General features: G+C 38.3%; 1 protein-coding gene across 18 annotated transcripts in view; it reads right to left on the bottom strand.

The window, feature by feature from the left end:
• The window catches only part of LOC133645320 (uncharacterized), a 391,642-nt gene extending 372,804 nt beyond the window's left edge, over positions 1–18,838 (bottom strand). For 10 of the 18 annotated variants that reach the window (XR_009824988.1, XR_009824991.1, XR_009824990.1 and 7 more), the window contains exon 1: positions 9,322–10,388. Coding sequence is in view for 7 of the 18 variants with exons in the window: in XM_062040204.1 (XP_061896188.1) it covers positions 9,322–9,445; positions 9,517–9,613; positions 10,399–10,690 (513 nt within the window). In the remaining 11 variants the exon portion in view is untranslated. The other 8 variants (XM_062040206.1, XM_062040207.1, XM_062040205.1 and 5 more) reach the window with 5 other exon arrangements.
• Between the last annotated feature and the right edge of the window lie 3,017 nt (positions 18,839–21,855).

Below are 21,855 nucleotides of genomic sequence, written 5' to 3'. Positions count from 1 at the left end.
TAACTACAGCACCAGAATTGTGCTGCTGAAGCAAGTCTGTTTTTTTGAATTTTTTTTTGTGAAAAAAAGTTTTCCAAAAAAAAGCATTTCATGCCATTTTTAGGTTTTGTAGGGACTCCTGATGACGTTTTGAGACATCTCCTACAACTAGAGCACCAGAATTGTGCTGCTGAAGCAAGTCCGTTTTTTGGAATTTTTACGACAGGGTCCCCCCTTACGACATTTTAGCAAAAAATGTTTTGCGTAAAAAATGCATTTTCTTACATTTACGGGTTTAGTCGGGACTCCTGATGACGTTTTGAGACATCTCCTACAACTACAGCACCAGAATTGTGCTGCTGAAGCAAGTCTGTTTTTTTAATTTTTTTTTGTGAAAAAAAGTTTTCCAAAAAAAAGCATTTCATGCCATTTTTAGGTTTTGTAGGGACTCTTGATGACGTTTTGAGACATCTCCTACAACTACAGCACCAGAATTGTGCTGCTGAAGCAAGTCCGTTTTTTTGAATTTTTACGACAGGGTCCCCCCTTACGACATTTTAGCAAAAAATGTTTTGCGTAAAAAATGCATTTTCTTACATTTTCTTACATTTACGGGTTTAGTCGGGACTCCTGATGACGTTTTGAGACATCTCCTACAACTACAGCACCAGAATTGTGCTGCTGAAGCAAGTCCGTTTTTTGGAATTTTTACGACAGGGTCCCCCCTTACGACATTTTAGCAAAAAATGTTTTGCGTAAAAAATGCATTTTCTCACATTTTCTTACATTTACGGGTTTAGTCGGGACTCCTGATGACGTTTTGAGACATCTCCTACAACTACAGCACCAGAATTGTGCTGCTGAAGCAAGTCTGTTTTTTGAATTTTTTTTTGTGAAAAAAAGTTTTCCAAAAAAAAAGCATTTCATGCCATTTTTAAGTTTTGTAGGGACTCTTGATGACGTTTTGAGACATCTCCTACAACTACAGCACCAGAATTGTGCTGCTGAAGCAAGTCCGTTTTTTGGAATTTTTACGGCAGGGTCCCCCCTTACGACATTTTAGCAAAAAATGTTTTGCGTAAAAAATGCATTTTCTTACATTTTCTTACATTTACGGGTTTAGTCGGGACTCCTGATGACGTTTTGAGACATCTCCTACAACTACAGCACCAGAATTGTGCTGCTGAAGCAAGTCCGTTTTTTGGAATTTTTACGACAGGGTCCCCCCTTACGACATTTTAGCAAAAAATGTTTTGCGTAAAAAATGCATTTTCTCACATTTTCTTACATTTACGGGTTTAGTCGGGACTCCTGATGACGTTTTGAGACATCTCCTACAACTACAGCACCAGAATTGTGCTGCTGAAGCAAGTCTGTTTTTGAATTTTTTTTTGTGAAAAAAAGTTTTCCAAAAAAAAAGCATTTCATGCCATTTTTAAGTTTTGTAGGGACTCTTGATGACGTTTTGAGACATCTCCTACAACTACAGCACCAGAATTGTGCTGCTGAAGCAAGTCCGTTTTTTGGAATTTTTACGGCAGGGTCCCCCCTTACGACATTTTAGCAAAAAATGTTTTGCGTAAAAAATGCATTTTCTTACATTTTCTTACATTTACGGGTTTAGTCGGGACTCCTGATGACGTTTTGAGACATCTCCTACAACTACAGCACCAGAATAGTGCTGCTGAAACAAGACCGTTTTTTAAATTTTTTTTTGTAAATAAAAAGTTTTCCAAAAAAAAGCATTTCATGCCATTTTTTGGTTTTGTAGGGACTCCTGATGACGTTTTGAGACATCTCCTACAACTACAGCACCAGAATTGTGCTGCTGAAGCAAGTCCGTTTTTTGGAATTTTTACGACAGGGTCCCCCTTACGACATTTTAGCAAAAAATGTTTTGCGTAAAATATGCATTTTCTTACATTTTCTTACATTTACGGGTTTAGTCGGGACTCCTGATGACGTTTTGAGACATCTCCTACAACTACAGCACCAGAATTGTGCTGCTGAAGCAAGTCTGTTTTTTGAATTTTTTTTTGTGAAAACAAGTTTTCCAAAAAAAAAGCATTTCATGCCATTTTTAGGTTTTGTAGGGACTCCTGATGACGTTTTGAGACATCTCCTACAACTACAGCACCAGAATTGTGCTGCTGAAACAAGACCGTTTTTAAAAAAATTTTTGTAAATAAAATGTTTTCCAAAAAAAAGCATTTCATGCCATTTTTAGGTTTTGTAGGGACTCCTGATGACATTTTGAGACATCTCCTACAACTACAGTACCAGAATTGTGCTGCTGAAGCAAGTCCGTTTTTTGGAATTTTTACGACATTTTAGCAAAAAATGTTTTGCGTAAAAAATGCATTTTCTTACATTTTCTTACATTTTCGGGTTTAGTCGGGACTCCTGATGACGTTTTGAGACATCTCCTACAACTACAGCACCAGAATTGTGCTGCTGAAGCAAGTCTGTTTTTTGAAAAAATTTTTGTGAAAAAAAGTTTTCCAAAAAAAAGCATTTCATGCCATTTTTAGGTTTTGTAGGGACTCCTGATGACGTTTTGAGACATCTCCTACAACTACAGCACCAGAATTGTGCTGCTGAAACAAGACCGTTTTTAAAAAAATTTTTTGTAAATAAAATGTTTTCCAAAAAAAAGCATTTCATGCCATTTTTAGGTTTTGTAGGGACTCCTGATGACATTTTGAGACATCTCCTACAACTACAGTACCAGAATTGTGCTGCTGAAGCAAGTCCGTTTTTGGAATTTTTACGACATTTTAGCAAAAAATGTTTTGCGTAAAAAATGCATTTTCTTACATTTTCTTACATTTACGGGTTTAGTCAGGACTCCTGATGACGTTTTGAGACATATCCTACAACTACAGCACCAGAATTGTGCTGCTGAAACAAGACCGTTTTTTAAATTTTTTTTTTGTAAATAAAAAGTTTTCCAAAAAAAAGCATTTCATGCCATTTTTAGGTTTTGTAGGGACTCCTGATGACGTTTTGAGACATCTCCTACAACTACAGCACCAGAATTGTGCTGCTGAAGCAAGTCCGTTTTTTGGAATTTTTACGACAGGGTCCCCCCTTACGACATTTTAGCAAAAAATGTTTTGCGTAAAAAATGCATTTTCTTACATTTACGGGTTTAGTCGGGACTCCTGATGACGTTTTGAGACATCTCCTACAACTACAGCACCAGAATTGTGCTGCTGAAGCAAGTCTGTTTTTTTAATTTTTTTTTGTGAAAAAAAGTTTTCCAAAAAAAAGCATTTCATGCCATTTTTAGGTTTTGTAGGGACTCCTGATGACGTTTTGAGACATCTCCTACAACTACAGCACCAGAATTGTGCTGCTGAAGCAAGTCCGTTTTTTGGAATTTTTACGACAGGGTCCCCCCTTACGACATTTTAGCAAAAAATGTTTTGCGTAAAAAATGCATTTTCTTACATTTTCTTACATTTTCGGGTTTAGTCGGGACTCCTGATGACGTTTTGAGACATCTCCTACAACTACAGCACCAGAATTGTGCTGCTGAAGCAAGTCTGTTTTTTGAATTTTTTTTTGTAAAAAAAAAGTTTTCCCAAAAAAAGCATTTTATGCCATTTTTAGGTTTTGTAGGGACTCCTGATGACGTTTTGAGACATCTCCTACAACTACAGCACCAGAATTGTACTGCTGAAGCAAGTCAGTTTTTTGGCATTTTTACGACAGGGTGCCCCCTTACGACATTTTAGCAAAAAAAATTTTTCTTAAAAAATGCATTTTCTTACATTTTCTTACATTTACGGGTTTAGTCGGGACTCCTGATGACGTTTTGAGACATCTCCTACAACTACAGCACCAGAATTGTGCTGCTGAAGCAGTTCTGTTTTTTGAATTTTTTTTTGTAAAAAAAAAGTTTCCCAAAAAAAGCATTTTATGCCATTTTTAGGTTTTGTAGGGACTCCTGATGACGTTTTAAGACATCTCCTACAACTACAGCACCAGAATTGTGCTGCTGAAGCAAGTCAGTTTTTTGGCATTTTTACGACAGGGTCCCCCTTACGACATTTTAGCAAAAAATGTTTTTCGTAAAAAATGCATTTTCTTAAATTTTCTTACATTTACGGGTTTAGTCGGGACTCCTGATGACGTTTTGAGACATCTCCTACAACTACAGCACCAGAATTGTGCTGCTGAAGCAAGTCCGTTTTTTTGAATTTTTTTACGACATTTTGCAAAATATTTTTTTTCCGTAAAATATGCATTTTCTTCTAATTTCTTCCATTTTCGGGTTTAGTCGGGACTCCTGATGACGTTTTGAGACATCTCCTACAACTACAGCACCAGAATTGTGCTGCTGAAGCAAGTCCGTTTTTTGGAAAAAAATTTTGTAAAAAAAAAGTTTTCCCAAAAAAAGTATTTTATGCCATTTTTAGGTTTTGTAGGGACTCCTGATGACGTCTTGAGACATCTCCTACAACTACAGCACCAGAATTGTGCTGCTGAAGAAAGTCCGTTTTTTGGAATTTTTTTTTGTAAAAAAAAAAGTTTTCCCAAAAAAAGCATTTTATGCCATTTTTAGGTTTTGTAGGGACTCCTGATGACGTTTTGAGACATCTCCTACAACTACAGCACCAGAATTGTACTGCTGAAGCAATACCGTTTTTTGGCATTTTTACGACAGGGTCCCCCCTTACGACATTTTAGCAAAAAATGTTTTTCTTAAAAAATGCATTTTCTTACATTTTCTTACATTTACGGGTTTAGTCGGGACTCCTGATGACGTTTTGAGACATCTCCTACAACTACAGCACCAGAATTGTGCTGCTGAAGCAAGTCCGTTTTTTTGAATTTTTTTACGACATTTTGCTAAATATTTTTTTTCCGTAAAATATGCATTTTCTTCTAATTTCTTCCATTTTCGGGTTTAGTCGGGACTCCTGATGACGTTTTGAGACATCTCCTACAACTACAGCACCAGAATTGTGCTGCTGAAGCAAGTCCGTTTTTTGGAAAAAATTTTTGTAAAAAAAAAGTTTTCCCAAAAAAAGTATTTTATGCCATTTTTAAGTTTTGTAGGGACTCCTGATGACGTCTTGAGACATCTCCTACAACTACAGCACCAGAATTGTGCTGCTGAAGAAAGTCCGTTTTTTGGAAAAAAATTTTGTAAAAAAAAAAGTTTTCCCAAAAAAAGCATTTTATGCCATTTTTAGGTTTTGTAGGGACTCCTGATGACGTTTTGAGACATCTCCTACAACTACAGCACCAGAATTGTACTGCTGAAGCAAGTCCGTTTTTTGGCATTTTTACGACAGGGTCCCCCCTTACGACATTTTAGCAAAAAATGTTTTTCTTAAAAAATGCATTTTCTTACATTTTCTTACATTTACGGGTTTAGTCGGGACTCCTGATGACGTTTTGAGACATCTCCTACAACTACAGCACCAGAATTGTGCTGCTGAAGAAAGTCCGTTTTTTGGAATTTTTACGACAGGGTCCCCCCTTACGACATTTTAGCAAAAAATGTTTTTCGTAAAATATGCATTTTCTTTTATTTTCTTACATTTACGGGTTTAGTCGGGACTCCTGATGACGTTTTGAGACATCTCCTACAACTACAGCACCAGAATTGTGCTGCTGAAGCAAGTCGGTTTTTTTGAATGTTTTTTATGACATTTTAGGAAAAAAATATTTTTTTTCGTAAAATATGTATTTCCTTACATTTACAGGTTTAATCGGGACTCCTGATGACGTTTTGAGACATCTCCTACAACTACAGCACCAGAATTGTGCTGCTGAAGCAAGTCGGTTTTTTTGAATTTTTTTTACGACATTTTAGCAACAAAAATTTTTTTTTTCGTAAAATATACATTTTCTTACATTTACGGGTTTAGTCAGGACTCCTGATGACGTTTTGAGACATCTCCTACAACTACAGCACCAGAATTGTGCTGCTGAAGCAAGTCCGTTTTTTGGAAAAAAAATTTGCGAAAAAAAGGTTTCCCAGAAAAAGCATTTTCTGCCAATTTCGGGATTTGTCGGGACTCCTGATGACCTTTTTTAGACATCTCCTAAAACTACAGCACCAGAATTGTGCTGCTGAAGCAAGTCCGTTTTTTGGAATTTTTTGTAAGGGTACCCCCTCACGACATTTTAGCAAAACATTTTTTTTTTGTAATTTAGTGTTAAAAAGGTAATAATGTACTGTACTGTACATATTAATTTGCCACCGCCATCATCACCACCGTGCACCTACATTATGCGAGGGTGCTCTCGGTCCATTTGAACTTTTAATAGGATCCAAAGTGCACGACCTTTGACTGAACATCACACTGTGAAATTGGATTGTGGACTTTTTTTATGTTATTATCAAATCACACAGCATGTGAGAGTTAGCAGGCACACTTCCACTTTTCCCACTGCTCTATATCTAAGGGTGACCAGATCCCAATTCAGCAGGGGCCTCGTGTTATGTTGTGCTTATGCACAAAAACCTGGCGTACGTCCTTTTTTCCATGGTAAAGATGAAAGGTATCGAGACCGAACTTGACGTTGAATTGTGCGCTGTTTCACTCCAGGTTCGTTCTTCACATACTCACATTTGCTTTGCCGACATTTCAACAATGTAAAATAGATCGCGGCGAGGACACACAATGCACTTTTTGGCCAATGCGTTTACCGTAATTTCCGGACTATAAGGCGCATTTAAAATCCTTTTTTATTTCTCAGTGCGCCTTACACAGTTGCGCCTAATGTAATGAACAAGTTTGGTTGAGCTTACCCACCTCGAGGCTATTTTATTTGGTACATGGTGTAATTATAAGTGTGAGCAGTAGATGGCAGTCAAACATAAGAGATACATGTAGCCTGCACTATGATGGGTTTTAAGTAAACAACAGCAACATTTTAAATGTTCCGTTGAAAATATAGAACATTAGACACGGCGCTCAAAAATCTATCAAAATGTTTTAGCACGACTTTGGTCAGCTATGAAGCCGCACCGCTTGAAGGATTGTCGGCGCATTAAACATACCACTATTATTATGGTGTGTGTATAAGGTAAGACATTATCTGGCGTTTTGTTTCGCAATATTATGCAACTTTTCTTAACTTCTGGTACCTGCTGATCTGTATTTGGGATCTGCATGAGTCCTGAAAAATTGTGTGTCCGCCTTTGTAGTTAATAAGCTTCTTCTTTTTCTCTATCTTCTTGTTATGTGACATTCATCCTCCGCTGTTGCCATTTCTAATATAAAGTAGTGTCAAGTTCTCACTTATATCTGTCAGTAAACTTGCCATGAAAGCGCTAAAACATACCGGTGTAGTGAGTTTACATTATTCACCCAAGGAAGTTTAGTTATTAGAGAGTTCCGGTTGAACGGTTTTTCACGGGACACATTTCCGGTGTGGTTGTTTCCGGATGAGGAGATGCTGCTCCATTATTGATTTGATTTGATTTCGTGTAGACCGCAATATGACTCAAGTAAACAACACCAACATTGTATATTAAGGCTGAAACGACGCGTCGACGTAGTCGACGTCATCGGTTACGTAAATACGTCGACGCCGTTTTTGTGCGTCGACGCGTCGCATAATGACGTCACACTACCGTCATGGCGAAGCGCAAAGCAGACGATCAAAGAAGACGATGCGAGCGGTGCGAGCGAGGGGGGGAAAGCATGCCAATAGTGTGGGAGTATTTCAATAAACGGCCTAATAATGTTGTTGTATGCACACTGTGTCGAGCGGAAATGGCCTATCATAGCAGCACAACGGCTATAAACGAACATTTGAAAAGAAAACCATCAACTAGTCAATCGTCCGCGCGAGCATACGTTGTCATCATTACACAAAAACATGAATGTGTCATTTGTATCTGCTAGGGGTGTAACGGTACGTGTTTTGTATTGAACCGTTTCGGTGCGGGGCTTTCGGTTCGGTACGGCGGTGTACCGAACGAGTTTCTAAGCTAAAGTCTTAACAAGCTGCTTTGCTCCGTCTGCCTCTGTCTCAGCACGCAGCATTGTCCCACCCACACAACCATCTGATTGGTACACACGCAGCATTGTCCCACCCACACAACCATCTGATTGGTACACACGCAGCATTATCAGCCAATCAGCAGTGTGTATTCAGAGCGCATGTAGTCAGCGCTTCAGCGTGGAGCAGATAGGTGTTTAGCAGGTGAGCATCAGGCAGCGGACTCTCCCCAAATGATAATAAACACCTCCCAGTCAACTACTAGTAACATCACTATGAGCCCGTTGACCTTCTAGAAACTTAAACTGCAGCTCAGCTCGCTCGCAGTCCTGGCTTGAGGTGAAGGCTAATTAGCTCTCAGTTCCAGCCACATCGACCCCTTCTGAGCGCCTATTTTCAGCTGCTGGGAATATTGTAAACAAGAAAAGAACCAAACATGTACACATGCTAACCTTTCTTCATTACAACTGTTAGTCACTCACTGGAATGAGTAGAATTGGTTATTGTGTACTGTGTTGGACTGGATGTTTATTTTGCACATTTTAAAAGCAATACTTAATGTTTACAGTGCTCCAGAATATTTAGATTGGCACTTTTTTGTATTGGATGTTTATCTTTATTTTTGCACATTTTAGCAAATAAGCAATACTTTCACTTTTGTTGAAATGTTTACACTGTTGTTACAGAATATTTCGTTTTGCACTTTTTTGTATTGGATGTTTATCTTTATTTTTGCACATTTTAAAGCAAAATAAGCAATACTTTTACTTTTGAAATGCTTATACTATTGCAGAATATTAAGATTTGCACTGGATGTTGACTTTTATATTTGCACATTAAAAAGCAAATAAGCTACTTTTAATTTTGTTAAATGTTAAAAGTTTTAAATGTTTACATTGTTACAGAATATTTAGTCATGTTGTTGTCAATGTTGACTGAGTGGCCATACTTCTTTTTTTTGTAAATAAAAGCCATGCCTTTTGAAAAAACGGGCCTACATTTATTTTTTCATCTTTATTTTGAATAAAAAAATAATCGGCAAAAGGAAAAAATAATCTATAGATTAATCGAAAAAATAATCTATAGATTAACCGATTAATCGAAAAAAATAATCTATAGATTAATCGATAGAAAAATAATCGTTAGCTGCAGCCTTATTGTATATGCTCCCTTGAAAATATAGAACATTACACACGGCGCTCAAAAATCTATCAAAATGTTTTAGTAGGACTTTGGTCAGCTATGAAACTGCACCGCTTGATGGATTGTACTGTGCTTCAACATAGGAGTATTATTATGGTGTGTGTATAAGGTAAGACATATTTTCTGGTGTTTTGTTTCGCAATATTATGCAAAAGAAACTTTTCTTACCTTCTGGTACCTGAAAATTTGTGCAGGTCCGCCTTTGTAGTCCGTGCCGACACCGTAGTCGATAAGCTTCTTCTTTTTCTCCACCTTCTTGTTATGGGACATCCATCCTCTGCTGTTGCCATTTCTAATAAAAAGCAGTGTAAAGTTATTACTTATTTCAGTCAGTAAACTCGCCATGAAAGCCCTAAAACATACCGGTGTAGTGAGTTACCATTATTCACCCAAGGAACTTTAGTTATTAGAGTTCTGGTCGGACGGTTTTTCACGGGACACATTTCTGGTGTTGTTGTTTCTGGATGAGGAGATGCTGCTCCGTTATTGATTGAAGTAAAGTCTGAATGTCATTAAAACAGTTAGCTCCATCTTTTGACACTTCACAACAAAGATGACGGGGAGAAGACGCTGCCGAAGGTGAGCCACGTAAATAAGACCGCCCACAAAACGGCGCACCCGGAAGCGGCTTGAAGATGATGTGTAAAACATCATCTATGCAACATTTTGAGCAAAGAACCACCATTACATGTTATGTAGACCCCAAGGAAGTCTTTTACATTTAGAAAAAAATATATATATTATGACTCCTTTAATGCGCCTTATAATCCGGTGCGCCTTATATATGAAAAAAAGATCAAAAATAGACCATTCATCGGCAGTGCTCCTTATATTCCGGTGTGCCCTATGGTCCGGAAAATACGGTAATGCTTTATATCAATATTTGTGAGGATGTTTACCAATTTATCTAGGCCAGAGGTGTCAAACTCATTTTAGATCGGGGGCCACATTGAGAAAAATCTACTCCCAAGTGGGCCGGACTGGTAAAATCACGGCACGATAACTTAAAAATAAAGACAACTTCAGATTGTTTTCTTGGTTTAAAAATAGAATTTCTCAAAAATAAACAAATCATGTTGTTTTTTTACACTTACATGTTGCAGTTAATAGTGTTCTACCTTTAATTGTCAATCAATCAATCAATGTTTATTTATATAGCCCTAAATCACAAGTGTCTCAAAGGGCTGTACAAGCCACAACGACATCCTCGGTACAGAGCCCACATACGGGCAAGGAAAAACTCACCCCAGTGGGACGTCGGTGAATGACTATGAGAAACCTTGGAGAGGACCGCATATGTGGGTAACCCCCCCCCTCTAGGGGAGACCGAAAGCAACGGATGTCGAGTGGGTCTGACATAACATTGTGAAAGTCCAGTCCACAGTGGATCCAACACATCAGCGGGGGTCCAGTCCACAGCGGGGCCAACAGGAAACCATCCCGAGCGGAGACGGGTCAGCAGCGCAGAGATGTCCCCAACCGATGCACAGGCTAGTGGTCCACCCGGGGTCCCGGCTCTGGACAGCCAGCACTTCATCCATGGCCACCGGACCTATGCGACTCCCCCTCGCAAGGGACAGGGGAGAAGAGGAGAGAAGAAAAGAAACGGCAGATCAACTGGTCTAAAAAAGGGGGGGTCTATTTAAAGGCTAGATTATACAAATGAGTTTTAAGATGGGACTTAAATGCTTCTACTGAGGTAGCATCTCTAACTGTTACCGGGAGGGCATTCCAGAGTACTGGAGCCCGAATAGAAAACGCTCTATAGCCCGCAGACTTTTTTTTGGCTCTGGGAATCACTAATAAGCCGGAGTTCTTTGAACGCAGATTTCTTGTCGGGACATATGGTACAATACAATCGGCGAGATAGGCTGGAGCTAAACCGTGTAATATTTTATACGTAAGTAGTAAAACCTTAAAGTCGCATCTTAAGTGCACAGGAAGCCAGTGCAAGTGAGCCAGTATAGGCGTAATATGATCAAACTTTCTTGTTTTTGTCAAAAGCCTTGCAGCCGCATTTTGTACCAACTGTAATCTTTTAATGCTAGACATAGGGAGGCCCGAAAATAATACGTTACAGTAATCGAGACGAGACGTAACGAACGCATGAATAATGATCTCAGCGTCGCTAGTGGACAAGATGGAACGAATTTTAGCGATATTACGGAGATGAAAGAAGGCCGTTTTAGTAACACTCTTAATGTGTGACTCAAACGAGAGAGTTGGGTCGAAGATAATACCCAGATTCTTTACCGAGTCTCCTTGTTTAATTGTTTGGTTGTCAAATGTTAAGGTGGTATTATTAAATAGATGTTGGTGTCTAGCAGGACCGATAATCAGCATTTCCGTTTTCTTAGCGTTGAGTTGCAAAAAGTTAGCGGACATCCATTGTTTAATTTCATTAAGACACGCCTCCAGCTGACTACAGTCCGGCGTGTTGGTCAGCTTTAGGGGCATGTAGAGTTGAGTGTCATCAGCATAACAGTGAAAGCTAACACCGTACTTGCGTATGATGTCACCCAGCGGCAGCATGTAAATACTAAAGAGTGCAGGGCCAAGAACCGAACCCTGGGGAACTCCGCACGTTACCTTGACATAGTCCGAGGTCACATTGTTATGGGAGACGCACTGCATCCTGTCAGTAAGATAAGAGTTAAACCAAGACAAGGCTAAGTCTGACATACCAATACGTGTTTTGATACGCTCTAATAAAATATTATGATCGACGGTATCGAAAGCGGCGCTAAGATCAAGAAGCAGCAACATAGATGACGCATCAGAATCCATCGTTAGCAATAGATCATTAGTCATTTTTGCGAGGGCTGTCTCCGTAGAGTGATTTGCCCTGAAACCGGATTGAAAAGGTTCACAGAGATTGTTAGTCACTAAGTGTTCATTTAGCTGCTGTGCAACAGTTTTTTCGAGAATTTTGGAAATAAACGGAAGGTGGGAGACCGGTCGGTAGTTTACCATGAGGTCAGGATCGAGGTTAGGTCTTTTGAGCAGAGGATGAATAATTGTCGTTATTTATACTTTCTGAATAAATGACGTGATAATGTTCATCAGTCAACTCATTGGTGTTCATTTTCAATATAACAAGATAAAAAAAATAATATCAAAATCAAATTACAGGATGTTATTTATGTAGTTTGCTAATTTTCTTCGACTGTTGCACTAACATCATGTGTTTTATTTTTTTTGTACATACTGTATGTAGCATCATCTACAAAGATACAAAGAATTGCCATTGCCACATCTAGTGGACACATTTAAAACAGCAGTTTCTTTCATAGAAAAATTTCAGCTCATTTGTATACTTAGCAAATTCATCCGGATAGAACCTGTTCACGGGCCTGATCCGTTTCATCTCAGCGATCGTATTTGTCACGTTTCATGTGTCAGGTAAAGCGCAATGAATGACTCCGCTTCCTAGTGTAAGAGTGAGCTTTTATAAGTGTGCCATGACAGCAGACTCTCTAATCGGTGATTAAAACAGCTGAAAAAAAATCAAGTCTTCCAGAGATGGGCACAGTCTACACTACCTGCTGTCTGAGGCGAGTGCACAGCATCCTGCGTGACCAACAACACCCTGCTCCTCACCTGCGGCCCTCAGGTAGAAGGAACAGGTCTATACGTGCCAGGACAACTTGCCAACAGCTCGTCTGTATCCTCAGGCAGTGACCCTCTCTCACATCCCACCCATGAACTGCAACGTCTAATTATCACTTCTATTGATCTGCCCTTTATACTGTACACTGCATCCGGAAAGTATTCACAGCGCTTCATTTTTTGCCACATTTTGCTATGTTACAGCCTTCTTCTAAAATGGTATCAATTCATTTTCGTCCTCAAAACTCTGCGTTTCTGGGTGTTGTTGATAAATGCAACAACACCCAGAAACGCCGCTGGCTTCGCTCGGCCCGAGCTCATCTAAGATGGACTGATTGGTTGGAATCTGCGCTTTTGCATGATATACTAGTTACTACGGTAATCTCAGAAAGCACGTAGTTTCAAAGTTGTATTTGTGTTGGTACTGCATCAAAAAGCGACATCAGTGTGTAAAGGATATCACCACATGGACTCAGGAACACTTCAGAAAACCACTGTCAGTAACTACAGTTCGTCGCTACATCTGTAAGTGCAAGTTAAAACTCTACAATGCAAAGCGAATGCCATTTATCAACAACACCCAGAAACGCCGCCGGCTTCGCTCGGCCCGAGCTCATCTAAGATGTACTGATGCAAACTGGAAAAGTGTTCTGTGGTCTGACAAGTCCACATTTCAAATTGTTTTTGGAAACTGTGGACGTCGTGTCCTCCGGTCCAAAGAGGAAAAGAACCATCCGGATTATTCTAGGCGCAAAGTTGAAAACCCAGCGTCTGTAATTGTATGGAAAACTTGTTTTGTTTTGTTTTTAATGTATGTTTTTATTGTTTTGTTTTTTAATGTATTATATTCTGTTTTTATATGTTTAAATGGATCTTAAGGTCTGCAATAAAGATTGATGATATGGGGGTGTATTAGTGGGTAACTTACACGTTTGTGAAGGCACCATTAATGCTGAAAGGTACATACAGGTTTTGGAGCAACAAAAGTTGCCATCCAAGCGACGTCTTTTTCATGGCCGCCCCTGCTTATTTCAGTAAGATATCGCCGAGCCACATTCTGCACGTGTTACAACAGCGTGGCTTCGTAGTAAAAGAGTGCGGGTACTAGACTGGCCTGCCTGTAGTACGAACTGTGCTCTGTAAATAAACTCGCCTTGCCGACCGTTTTCTGTCGTGGACAACGACAATTTCAATAAACCACAAGTTAAAAAAAAGGCATGAACATTTCCCTCTTTTGGGTATTGAAAAAATGCATCGAACGGCGCCGCTCAAGTACCGATCCATACCAGACTGTGAATTTTGTGCATCGTTCGTGGCACCCTTTGTGTTTACGCGTTTCATGGGTCAGGATTGCACCACCTAATGCATTTTTGATACATGGTTACTATGCAGTGTGTGTGTTATTCACTATGACAATGACAATAAATGCATTGAACTGAATAAAAATCATGTTAGAGTAAATGAATACTTCTCTGATTTGAGGGCGAAGGCTTGTTCATGTGTCCTGTGATGAACTGGCGGCCAGTCCAGGGTGTAGGCCGGGGGTCAGCAACCCGCGTCTCTTTAGCACCGCCCTCGTGGCTCCCTGGACCTCTTTCAGAGATGTGTGAAAATGGAAAAAGATGAAGAACATTTTTATTTGAATATATTTTCTGTAGGAGAACAAACATGACACAAACCTTCCTAATTGTTAGAAGTCCCACTGTTTATGTTAAACATGCTTCACTGATGAGAGTATTTAGCAAGCACTGTTTTGTCCTACTAATTTCAGCGATCCTTGAACTCATTGTTGTTTGTTTACATGTACAACTTTCTCCGACGCTGCCACAGAAAGACGTGTTTTATGCCACTTCTTCTTTGTCTCATTTTGTCCACCAAACGTTCTACGCTGTGCGCGAATGCACAAAAGGTGAGCTTTGTTGATGTTATTGACTTGTTGGAGTGCTAATCAGGCATATTTGGTCAGAGCATGACTGCAAGCTAATCAATGCTAACATGCTATTTAAGCTAGCTGTATGTACATATTGCATCATTATGACTCGTTTGTAGGAATATTTCAGCTCATTTAATTTCCTTTACTTATGTCCTCTGTGCATTTCAATTATATTTGCATGTCTCATGACACATGATCTGTACATAATATTGGCTGCATTTCTGATAGTTGTTTGTGTGCCATGTTGTTCCAGACCACAGCAAATGTTACCCAGCTTGTAAAGATTGTAATAAATCCATTAGAAGAAGACAGCCTGCCTTTTCCTTTAACTTGGACACACACATTTATACCTTTGACCCTTATGAGCCAGTCATTTCCAGAAGTTATCTCATCATGTGAGAAGCCTCCATTTAAATAACATATTATTATTTGATCTTAATAGATTAAAAATGAACACCAATGAGTTGACTGATGAACATTATCACATCATTTAACCAGAAAGTATACATATCGACAAATAAAGGTAGAATACTATTAACCGCAACATGTAAGTGTAAAAAAAAAACTAACAACATTATGATTTGTACATTTTCAGAATGTGCTTGCTCTATTTTTAACAAAGAAAAAAACAAACAATCTGAAGTTGTCTTTATTTTTAAGTTATCGTGCCTTGATTTTACCAGTCCGGCCCACTTGGGAGTAGATTTTTGTCCATGTGGCCCCCGATCTAAAACGAGTTTGACACCTCTACATTAGAACTTACGAATAATGGATTGGTAGGTTCATCGTAGCCAGCCTTGTGTATTATTCTAATGACCCTTTTTTCAAGTTGAATTATTGAGCCTGTGTTTGTTCTATAAACATTTCCCCAAAGTTCAACACAGTATGTTAGATATGGAAAAATAAAAGAATAATATAACTACAGCTGCAGCTATCGAATATTTTAGTAATCGAGTATTCTATCGAATATCCCGATCGATTAATCGAATAAATCATAATTTTGTTTAATTATACACGTTAAGATGTGCCCTCAATTATTGTGGTTGGCCTAATCGTCTTATTTCCTAAACGCCTGTTTTCATTATTGAAGGCTGACACGCACAGCTAAAAATGTGTATGTGCTAATAAAAACAGGTGCGCTCACAGCCCTATGTGCTGTGTGGTGTGACCGCATAAACAAAGTTCTTGTCTCTCGTGCGTTTTTGATGATTATCATACGGTGCCGTTTAAACGTTTTCTAAACTCGAGCGTACTTAAAAGAGCGGTGTCGTGCAGTGCAAGGGGGGGATGATCTGTGACGTAAACACGCTGTGCAACACCTAAACAGTCTGTGCGAAACGTGAGCTTTGACTACTGTTTAGTGAACCAGGCAAAATGCCGTAAAAAAAAAAAATGTACGACACCTCGAGGCAGCAACAATTCCTCGAATGTATTTTGTAATCGAATTACTCAAGGAATCATGTGCAGATATTTCTTATTCAGCATGTGTCTTACTTTATATAAAGAATAGCAATGGATTTGGATGTTTTTAGAATAGAATAGAATAGAAAGTACTTTATTGATCCCTCGGGGAAATTCAGCACCACAGTTCGCTCACAATAAAAATAAACACTAAGGTATTTTTTACATGTGAATAATATAAATACAGTCTATTATACAGCATTATTCACTTGTGAATAACATAAATACAGTCTATTATACACAGTGTTGGGTTAGTTACTGAAAACCAGTAACTAGTTACAGTTACTAGTTACTTTATTTCAAAAGCAACTCAGTTACTAACTCAGTTACTTACACCAAAAAGTAATGAGTTATTGTGAAAAGTAACTATTTAGTTACTTGTTTTTTTCTTCTTCTTTTTTTAAAGCTACCATTAATGCCCTTTAAGCCTTCATTTAAGTACTGTTATTGCACTGGAGAATAATACAATCTGTTGATCAGCGCTAGGAATTTTCAAAATGGGGTCCCAGGGACCCCATCAAGTCATAAAAATGGGGTCCTACAGTAAATTTTTGGGGTCCCACTTTTTGGTAAGCGTTTTGACAACAAAAAAGATAAACGTATGCATTATCCTGTTATATCTCACATTATATATTGTGTTTTGGAAAAAGGTTGTCATAAACGTTAATTCATAAAAAAAAATAATAAAGAAAGAAAACAAATTTGTATACATATGTAAATGTATTCAGTTATAAACATTCATTCACTTTCTTCTTTCCTTCATGGATCTAAACTTTACCGCTGCTGGTAGTTTTTTCTATGTTTTTATTGAATAAGTTGTAGGTGTATTTATTTCAGTATAAAAGTGTAAAAAGTGTTTTGCTTGGGTCATGAAATGATGATAATGGTGTGCCAGGGCATACAAACATTTTATATTTAACGCTTAAATCTCTGGAGTCTACATCAACTTCAGATCTATCCCTCATTTCAAAATGTTTTAGTTATGTTGTTTTTTTGTCTGTTTGTTTTCCGCCCTTTTTTGTCAAACAAAACTATGTTTTTAATGGCAAACACACAAAATATGCAAAATCTTCCACCAAAAATATTTTTCAAAGTGGAATATTTGATGTGAAGTAATGGGAACCTTGGATAGGTCAATAATTCATAATAACATTGATTTTGATTCAATATTATGTTTTGAGCAATGACAGTTTGAAATAAATTGATTAATGTGGACCCCGATTTAAACAAGTTGAAAAACTTATTCGGGTGTTACCATTTAGTGGTCAATTGTACGGAATATGTACTGTACTGTGCAATCTATTAATAAAAGTCTCAATCAATCAATCCACTCCCTCGCTCTCTCTGTCCCTCCCTCATGAATGCTGCACGAACTAGTTTTGTTTTTAACCCCATCTTAACCCTGAACGTACATTGAAAATATACGCAACCCTGCCGGACATTTGAGGCATTTAAGAAACTCCGCCCGGGACAGCCCCGCAAAAGAAGACACATGGTCAGTCTAGAATATCTCCATGTTAAGAAACTCGGCTTCAGCTCCACCATGATGTCTTGTAAGTAAACACAGACACGCCCCCCCCCCACCCCTCTCCACACACACACACACACTCACACACACAGCGCCTCTTCTCTTGTCCCCGTTGTGACACAGGAAGAATTAAGTTAAGTTAAAGTTAAAGTACCAATGATTGTCACACACACACACTAGGCGTGGTGAAATTTGTCCTCTGCATTTGACCCATCCCCTTGGGGAGCAGTGGGCAGCAGCGGCGCCGCGCCCGGGAATCATTCAGAAGGACGACACTGCAACTCTCCAATAAAACACACTCAGATCTTCTGTTTTTAGCCGATACTACATAAGAAATGACATCAAATAACGCAGCAACGCATCATGTAGTAACGGTAACTGAGTTACTGAATATAAAAAATAACGCGTTAGACTACTAGTTACTTTGTAACGCGTTAGTCCCAACACTGATTATACAGCATTATTCACATGTCAATAACATAAATACAGTCTATTATACAGCATAATTCACATTTGAATAATATAAATACATTTAAGCACAGTTAAGTATTGTTTTCCCTTTAACATCACAAATGAGTTTGACATTTGAAGTTAATTGCTGACATGAATGGACTTTTCCAGCATATTATGTGTGTATGACTTTCACCTGTGTAATAGAATGACTTCATGCAACTTTTCTCGGAGGACAATTGAACACTCACCTACCGAAAATGCAAACTTCGTCGCTGCTCGGTGACCTTTGTCTAGCGGCAGAATGTCTCTCTCGTCGTGTTGATCTAAATGAGAAGGAATGAATGACATTGGAACAAATAACAGCGCTGACATGATAGGAGGCGTGTTAGTTAGCAACCTGTTGTATTCTGATGACGTGCTAGCGTCACTTCCGCTGGGACGAGACCGGAGCGGTTAAAAAACGTGACTTTCATTTATAATAATTGAATGGTGTGTGTTCAAATAACCCTCCTCGGCCTTATAATTGTTACAAGTCGCGCTGTTGACATCTTTTCTTGGGAAATGGAGTCGACTCCAGGGGGTCTTTCCGCGGGCTCTGCCATTTTGAAATATGACGTCACGACGCGACGTCATCACCACCCGGAAGTGTGGATCTTCTTCTTCTTCTTTTGTTTTTATAGCAGGTTGGCAAGCAACCTTCTGGTGTGCAATACCGCCACCTACTGACATGGAGTGTGGACCACTTCTAGAGATCACCTTAGCACAGACCTGGGCAAATGAACGTCCGGGGGCCACATGCGGCCCCTTAAGCTTTTCAATCTGAATAATATGAATAACATCATTAAAAGTTCAGTTAAAGTGCCAATGATTGTCACACACACACACACTAGGTGTGGCGAAATTATTCTCTGCATTTGAACCATCACCCTTGATCACCCCCAGGGAGGTGAGGGGAGCAGTGAGCAGCAGCGGTGGCCGCGCCCGGGAATCATTTTGGTGATTCAACCCCCAATTCCAACCCTTGATGCTGAGTGCCAAGCAGGGAGGTAATGGCTCCCATTTTTATATAATAAAATACATGAATAAATCTTATTCATACACTCTTAGTCATCCACTCTTATTCATACACTCTTATTCATGCACTCTTATTCATATACTCGTATTCATGCATTCTTATTCATACACTCTTATTCATATAATCGTATTCATATACTCTTATTCATCCACTCTTAGTCATCCACTCTTATTCATACACTCTTGTTCATACACTCTTGTTCATACACTCTTAGTCATCCACTCTTATTCATACACTCTTATTCATACACTCTTAGTCATCCACTCTTATTCATATACTCTTATTCATACACTCTTAGTCATCCACTCTTATTCATACACTCTTATTCATATACTCTTATTCATATACTCTTATTCATCCACTCTTATTCATCCACTCTTATTCATACACTCTTATTCATATACTCTTATTCATACACTCTTAGTCATCCACTCTTATTCATATACTCTTATTCATACACTCTTATTCATATACTCTTATTCATCCACTCTTAGTCATCCACTCTTATTCATATACTCTTATTCATACTCTTAGTCATCCACTCTTATTCATACACTCTTATTCATATACTCTTATTCATACATTCTTATTCATACACTCTTAGTCATCCACTCTTATTCATACACTCTTATTCATACACTCTTAGTCATACACTCTTAGTCATACACTCTTATTCATACACTCTTATTCATACACTCTTAGTCATGCACTCTTATTCATATACTCTTATTCATACACTCTTATTCATACACTCTTAGTCATACACTCTTATTCATACACTCTTAGTCATGCACTCTTATTCATATACTCGTATTCATGCATTCTTATTCATACACTCTTATTCATATAATCGTATTCATATACTCTTATTCATCCACTCTTAGTCATCCACTCTTATTCATACACTCTTGTTCATACACTCTTAGTCATCCACTCTTATTCATACACTCTTATTCATACACTCTTAGTCATCCACTCTTATTCATATACTCTTATTCATACACTCTTAGTCATCCACTCTTATTCATACACTCTTATTCATATACTCTTATTCATATACTCTTATTCATCCACTCTTATTCATCCACTCTTATTCATACACTCTTATTCATATACTCTTATTCATATACTCTTATTCATACACTCTTATTCATATACTCTTATTCATCCACTCTTAGTCATCCACTCTTATTCATATACTCTTATTCATACTCTTAGTCATCCACTCTTATTCATACACTCTTATTCATATACTCTTATTCATACATTCTTATTCATACACTCTTAGTCATCCACTCTTATTCATACACTCTTATTCATACACTCTTAGTCATACACTCTTAGTCATACACTCTTATTCATACACTCTTATTCATACACTCTTAGTCATGCACTCTTATTCATATACTCTTATTCATACACTCTTATTCATACACTCTTAGTCATACACTCTTAGTCATACACTCTTATTCATACACTCTTAGTCATGCACTCTTATTCATACTCTTATTCATACACTCTTATTCATACACTCTTATTCATACACTCTTAGTCATCCACTCTTATTCATATACTCTTATTCATACACTCTTATTCATACACTCTTAGTCATCCACTCTTATTCATACACTCTTATTCATACACTCTTATTCATATACTCTTATTCATATACTCTTATTCATACACTCTTATTCATCCACTCTTATTCATACACTCTTATTCATATACTCTTATTCATACACTCTTATTCATACACTCTTAGTCATATACTCTTATTCATACACTCTTATTCATACACTCTTATTCATACACTCTTATTCATATACTCTTATTCATACACTCTTAGTCATCCACTCTTATTCATATACTCTTATTCATACACTCTTATTCATACACTCTTAGTCATCCACTCTTTCCATCCACTGCGAAGGTCGAGGAAGGCAGTCAGAGTCCAGGTGGAAGATCGGCAGGTGAACCAGGTCATATACTCTTATTCATATACTCTTATTCATACACTCTTATTCATATACTCTTATTCATACACTCTTAGTCATCCACTCTTATTCATATACTCTTATTCATACACTCTTATTCATACACTCTTATTCATACTCTTATTCATACATTCTTATTCATCCACTCTTATTCATACACTCTTATTCATACACTCTTATTCATCCACTCTTAGTCATCCACTCTTATTCATACACTCTTATTCATACACTCTTATTCATACACTCTTAGTCATGCACTCTTATTCATATACTCTTATTCATACACTCTTATTCATACACTCTTATTCATACACTCTTATTCATACACTCTTAGTCATCCACTCTTTCCATCCACTGCGGAGGTCGAGGAAGGCAGTCAGAGTCCAGGGGGAAGATCGGCAGGTGAGGCGCACGGCTCACTGCGGAGACACGGATGTACTGTGGGAACAGGAGATGACAAGGACAAATAAGGACTAGGCACGAGGGAGACAAAGCGAGCAAAAGAGAGAGACACAGATGAGGAGCCAGAGACGTGAAGCTTACTGAATCAGGGCTTTGTTCCGGCGTGGAGTAGTCAGTGGAGTGAGCCTTTATGCTGCTGCTTCTCGTCAAGACCAGGTGCGTTGATTGATGATTGCCGCCGGCTGTG

The sequence above is a fragment of the Entelurus aequoreus genome, unplaced genomic scaffold (genome assembly GCF_033978785.1).
Source record: "Entelurus aequoreus isolate RoL-2023_Sb unplaced genomic scaffold, RoL_Eaeq_v1.1 HiC_scaffold_39, whole genome shotgun sequence".
In the NCBI taxonomy this organism is placed as follows: domain Eukaryota; kingdom Metazoa; phylum Chordata; class Actinopteri; order Syngnathiformes; family Syngnathidae; genus Entelurus; species Entelurus aequoreus.
The sequence above is the reverse complement of the archived record's forward strand: the minus strand, read 5'-3'. Positions and strand labels throughout refer to the sequence as shown.